A 6000-nucleotide genomic window follows, 5' to 3' on the forward strand; every position below is an offset into this window, starting at 1 on the left:
ACTTAAGGGTATTCACTTCTGTTTTAATTTCAGGTTTAAGCTAAGCCAAAAACTGTCAGGAGCACTGACAGTGCAGAAGGGAAGACCTAACAGCCAGTAGCTAGTGTGGGAAAGCAGAGGTCTGTCCAACTAAGTACTAGTTGTGAAGAAGCTCTTTTATTTCTTCAATGTTGTGTTACAGCAGGGTTAGAAAACAAACAAACAAAATCCTCAGCAGAACCTGATCATCATTCAGCACTGTCTGACCCACATTCTACGATGAGTGTCCTTCCATTAGATCTTTTGTCTAACTTTAGATTATAAAGCTCTTATGGGGAAGCTTTAACTGATGTCATGCCTATCTTCCTCAAGGCTTTCTACTGCTGCTAATCACCAGAGCACCTGAACAACCGCCATATAAAAATCATCACTGACAGCGTAACCTCTGGGGAGCTTTGTGAGGCCTCTTTTTCTACAACAGAAATGGGAGGAAAGGGAATACAGCTTGAGACGGGGAGGAAATTTTAAAGTGAACTGCCTTTTGTTTTGTCTGCAGTTGACTTTCACTGGAGTAAGCTTTCTAAAGCTTTCACATCCTCCCTCCAGAGCAGGAGAGGGTGTTGGTGCAAAGGGCAGAAGAGCTGTAAGCATTGCCAGGAGTGGGATGGCAGGGATGAACTCAGAATCTGGAGGTAGCATCTTCCTCCTGAAAACCAAACCTGTTTCCTATGTTGGGGGCAGATGAACAGGGAGGAAGGAGGAGGAAGATCTTTTTACTGCTCTCTCTGTTCAATGCAAACATGCCCAAGCCTGATACGGGGCACCCAGATGGGCAGTCTGAGCTCTAGGGCCTGAATGTCCCACACCTCCAAAGCACAGCAGGGCTCCGATACTGCCTGTTTGTTGAGTAAGCAGCTCACATGGATTAGAGGAATGTGAGCAGCATCAAACAATTCACTCAGCCCTCTTTGTACTGAGTTTTGTATTGATGTGTCTGCACTCAATTGCACTGGCTAGCAAGTTGCCTCCATCTTTGGACATTTCTCTGTAACTAATCAAGAATACAACTGTAGAAACTGAGTAGTCTAAAATTACATATATGTAATATTAATTCTAGCTTTATTAGACTAGCAGTTAGTAAAACAGGAGGTACAGCACTACTGTTGCCTCAGACAGTCTCTCTTACTTCAAAAAAAACCAAACCAAGACTGTGCTGAGGCTCATGTTGAGGCTGAGAACTAAAGCATTCAATTAATAATATTTCAAAGTTGATAAACAGTACTGTTCTGTACAGAAAAATAAACATAAGCCTTGGCATGGACAAAAATCCTTAGGTATGTTGAAGAATGGAAAAGATAAGCAACCCGCTTCAGTGTCTGGATATCAGTATGGAGGAACAACACAGAAAATTAATTTAGGCATTGGAAGTTAAGTGTATGGAGTCTGAGACTTACAACAGCAAACTTAACAGAAAGCAGACTCTGAAAGTAAATGCTTAGCACACAGGCAAACTGTCTCATTAAGTAAACATAAGTAAGACCAGCAAAGCCTGAGTATATTTTGGGACAACATCAAAATGCAAAGAGACTGCTGGAATAATGGAACCTTTGACACAACTCTGGGGCACACTCCACATGGCAAAAGAGCTTCAGCTGAGGAACAGACCATTGGTCGCATTGTTAGAGCAGCTCAGGAATTTCTGCAGAGACAGACTTTTGGCTTAACTAAAACAGTTCAGTTCCACCTTTGCAGGTTCGTGTATCACTGGTGCAGAAAGACCCAGTTGCACAATAAATCTGAGCTCCATTGTTTTTCTTGTTTAGTTAAATGTCTTTAAGACAAAAAAAAACTTGGCTGAACTATCCCCATTCTCCTCAAACTCTCAGTATTTTTCCACTGCTGCAGTGCCAGGAGCTAGGAACAGCAAAAGCTGATCAGCTACAGTCTTCCTTGCCATGCACTTCAGTGTTGCTAGGTATAGGCTGCTTACTTAAAAACAAATAAATTAAAAAGCAGTTGTATAAATGAAGCAAGGGAAGGAGGGGGAAAAAAAGGTGTGCTGACATGATAGGCTCTGGGCTTGTTTTTTTTTAAAATAGATTCAAGTGAGTTCACTTCAGAAGGATGCTACCTGTTGATTTACATCCATTGTAAAGGCAGCAAAAGCAGAGTTGGTCTCATGGAGAAGACAGGGAAGGTTAAGTGGACTCCTTTGTGATTCCCTTTTGCTATTTTACACAAGAATAAATCTGCATTTCCTCTCATATAACTATGCCATTTTTAGTTGCTAATATATGTGACTGTACAATATTAGCACTTCATGAATGTATTTAAATAAATTAGTGAGACTTTTTTAAAAACAATGGATAAAGAAGGAAATAATTCAGAAGCAAAAGGAAGGAAAAGATCAGGAATCCCATGCAGGAGCAGAATGACAGATTTGTCAGCTGCACTAATCAAGTACTCCTTATAAGCAGTAATTTGCTGCTCCCAAGCCACTGCTCAAAGGATTAGCACCACTCTGACACTAAGTTACTTTACCCATGCAGCTGGTAGCAAAGATTACAGTGTCATCATCGAAAGAGAAGGAGGGACTCATAGAAAGCCAACTTGGTGGCCTGGAAGCCACTGTGTTTCTGCCACAGCAGGGATCAACACAATACTTAATTCCCCGTCTTCATAAATAATTTGGCTTTGTTAAGATCAAATGCACAAGAAAACTCATGCCATTCTCTTCCTCTGGTACACAGATAAAACCCACCTCTTTCTCAGGAGAAGAACCAAATGCCCTGTCAACTCCCTGAAGTGCCTTCCTGGTTAGCCATTAATACCAAAAAACTGCAAACTTCCTGGTTGGATGGGAGACAACACACAAACTGGATGTCTGTGGAATCTAGTGAGTGTCATGCCAAAATAATGCACACTTGGCCTCACTGGGCCTGTAGGCTCTTTCCTGCAGGTGTCTGTCAATCCCTGTGCTGTGTGTGGCACCACCTTGCCTAGAACAGACTCCTCAGTGGCAGTGGAAGTCAAGGATCAGGGAGGTGGATTAGAGGATGCATGGGGGGTTCGAAGAGCAAAAAGTTCCAGTGACCAGTGACATCAAAGGAGCATTATGGGCATCATTTACCACAGACAAAGACACAGAAAGATGTACTTTGAAAAAAAAAAAAAGGTGCAGTACATACCGGTCTGCCATGAATGCCTTCATAATACAGCAAAGCTTTTTGAAGAGCCACTTTTTCAGCTGCTATCTGATCTCTTGTCATGTCCTATGAAATTTGGCACAGAGAGAGAGGAGGAGGAAGAAGAAAACAAAGTCAGATTCCTGGACTCAAACAATACTGATCTGTGGTATAGTCAAAGTCATGTCATATTGTCATGAAAGTTCTGAAGATTCCAGCTATATTGCCACGGAGACTGCGAGTAGAACCCTACATACAATGCAGGCAGATTAAAAACATGTAAATTTTGCATATGAAGATATTTCTTAAGGGGGATTTATTGATTATCAGTGTGCTTTGAAAAAACAAGCTATGCAACTTTTGATGATTGTGGCTCTTTTTCGGTTAAGATCTGCAGTGAAAACTCTACAACAGAACACATGTCCTTTCTTTTTCTATAAATTTGAGACAAGCTCCAATACCTCTTGCAAAACTTGACACCTTTGCTTTGACTGCCACAAATACACTTTACCAAGAGCTGAAGTGCAGTCAGATCATATCCTTTTGCCAATTCTGCCATGCAGTGAAAAGCTGTGGCAGACAGACTGAGGGGACAAAGCCAAAAAAATAAAGGGCAGACAGACAGACTTCTCTAACTAAGTTGGCCAGAGCTCTCCCACTGAACTTACCTGACTCCACGCCTTCTCTCCCTATCACAGCACCAAATACTGTCAACAGGCCCTCTACAAACAGCCAGGCTTGGATTCTTGCTACAGTCAGAAAATAGCCAAACACACACACTATGTGCAAGTTCTTCTTCTTCAGATCTATTAAACAAAGATAATGCTGTCTGCCTCACTCTTACAAACCACTGCACAATTTACATGTCAGCAGACTCAAGGACGTCACTTACAAGGCTGCCCAAACCTCAGCAGCATTCAACATCAGACACAAAGACCTCCCTGCTGATAACCCTCAGAGATTACAGCAGCTAACAGAGCTTCAAGTGAAACTCTGAAGGGTAGTGATAAAATACCCTGAGAGAATAGCATTCAGCTTTGAAATAAATAGAAGCTAACAGATGACACAATCTCCAGAATCAGTGGAAGACTCAGAATTTGCCAGAAGCCTTTGGATGTAACAACAGAAATAGCCAAATGCAGAGCAGGAAATATTGTAATAATTCAGAAACATTGCTCAGAATATACAACGGTCAGACAAAGAACATACGATGACATACAAAAGAAACCGAGCTCTGGAAAAAAATCAGATACTAAGGGGCAGAGGGAAAGAAACTACAGCAAGTGAGCCCAGAGTAAAGGTTGTAGACTTTTAAACAAAAGTAGAAGACCACAGTGCTCTCACAAGTGACTGTGCAGCCACAAGTTACCTACTTGTACTTAAAGACCTAAACCTGATTTGTCTACGTCATACCTTAATATCTTCAGGTCGATTTGTCTCTGCTCGTTTTTCTTGAAGCTTCTTCTGGATAGAGTCAAGGGTTACTTCCACAGCAGGCTTGGCAGATTTATCTGACAGGTCTTGCTTCTTGTCATCATCCTTTTCCAGCTGAGAGCCAAAGCTCTTGGGAAGCGTGTTGCTTCGCTGACGCACAACAGGGCCAAGGTCTTCCTCCGATATCTTCAGTTTTGATTCTAAACAGGGACATTGGAAGATGCGTAATTTGTCATTTTTAAAATGCGACAGTGACAGGATCGCTACCTCACATCAAATCTAAATGAGTCAGAGTTGAGCCGCCCCCCAAAGGTGCACCAGTGGTGGCTGCTCACCTTTAAGCTGCTTTCGGAATTTGGCCAAATCATTTGTCCACTTGAGCACTTCGGGGTTGGCTGCTTTGTCGCTGTGGGAAGGCTGAGAGGAAAGAAGAATCATGCTGAATCTGTGTTAAACCAACAGGAGAGACTCACTGAAACAAGTGTGTGGGACAAAGAGGTACAACAGAACTTGGATCCAGCACAGAGCACAGTCACTGTTTTCTGGCTGGCACCTGCACACTTCTGACCAGCTCATTTCAGACCTTGTTTTAATTGCTCCTGCCCTTCACAACACTGTCTTAGGGGCATCATGAAATTGATTTTCTTTTTAGAAAACACAAAACATTTGACGTCAACAACTGAGTCGTAGAAGTGGCTCAGAGGGCCAGATGCACATTGGAATCCTTGTGTCTATTGTTTTGTAACAAGAGGGCACCTCCAAAATAGGAAACCTAACATGAAGAGTTTGAAAAGTATTAGGATACATGTATCCACACCAAAGGCTGCCCTATATCCAAAGACAACAGAATAACCTAAATGCTAGGCTACAGCAAACTCTGAGCATTTCTTCCAGCCTTTTTTACTGCAGGCAAGATCCTTTCAGTACAATTCTTTGTACTTCAATCTCCAACAAAGATACGCACATGCAAAGCTTTGGTTCCTTAAAAAGCTTTCTGTGCATCGGAAGGGCATGTCAGGAACAATTAGAGTACAGTCCACTACTACTGCTCAGCAGAAGACTGTGGTTCCTTGCTCAGGAGTGAAGGCAGCTGTTCTCTCTCCTCTGCAATGCACAAGTGTCCTGGGATTACCACAATGCAAATGAGATGTGCAAATGTGCTTTCCATAAGCTGAACTTAAATAAGTAAACAAACAGAAGTTTAACACAGCTATTCCTATACACTGTCTTAAGCAGAGATCAAAATCCTATGAGTTTATTAGACTCTCTCTCTTGTGCTGCACTGATAGTACATAATGCCTGGAAAGGTAATTTGCTTGGTATGGATACACATTTTTTTAGGGGCAGCAGCTTTGTTAATTTCTTCTTTTTCTTTCCTCCTTATAAAAGCTTTAAAGCCCTC

At 42.0% G+C, this 6000-nt stretch overlaps 1 protein-coding gene across 10 annotated transcripts in view; it reads right to left on the reverse strand.

Annotated features, from left to right (window-relative positions):
* FAM13A (family with sequence similarity 13 member A) overlaps nucleotides 1–6000 on the reverse strand; it is a 166750-nt gene that overhangs the window by 12117 nt on the left and 148633 nt on the right. For all 10 annotated transcript variants that reach the window (XM_017831702.1, XM_017831706.1, XM_017831705.1 and 7 more), the window contains 3 exons: nucleotides 4934–5015; nucleotides 4578–4798; nucleotides 3168–3251 (listed from right to left, as the gene is read on the reverse strand). In XM_017831702.1, the coding sequence (XP_017687191.1) occupies nucleotides 3168–3251; nucleotides 4578–4798; nucleotides 4934–5015 (387 nt within the window). The remainder of the gene's footprint in view (nucleotides 1–3167; nucleotides 3252–4577; nucleotides 4799–4933; nucleotides 5016–6000) is intronic.

The sequence above is a fragment of the Lepidothrix coronata genome, unplaced genomic scaffold, assembly GCF_001604755.1.
Source record: "Lepidothrix coronata isolate B3197 unplaced genomic scaffold, Lepidothrix_coronata-1.0 Scaffold195, whole genome shotgun sequence".
Lineage (NCBI taxonomy): Eukaryota > Metazoa > Chordata > Aves > Passeriformes > Pipridae > Lepidothrix > Lepidothrix coronata.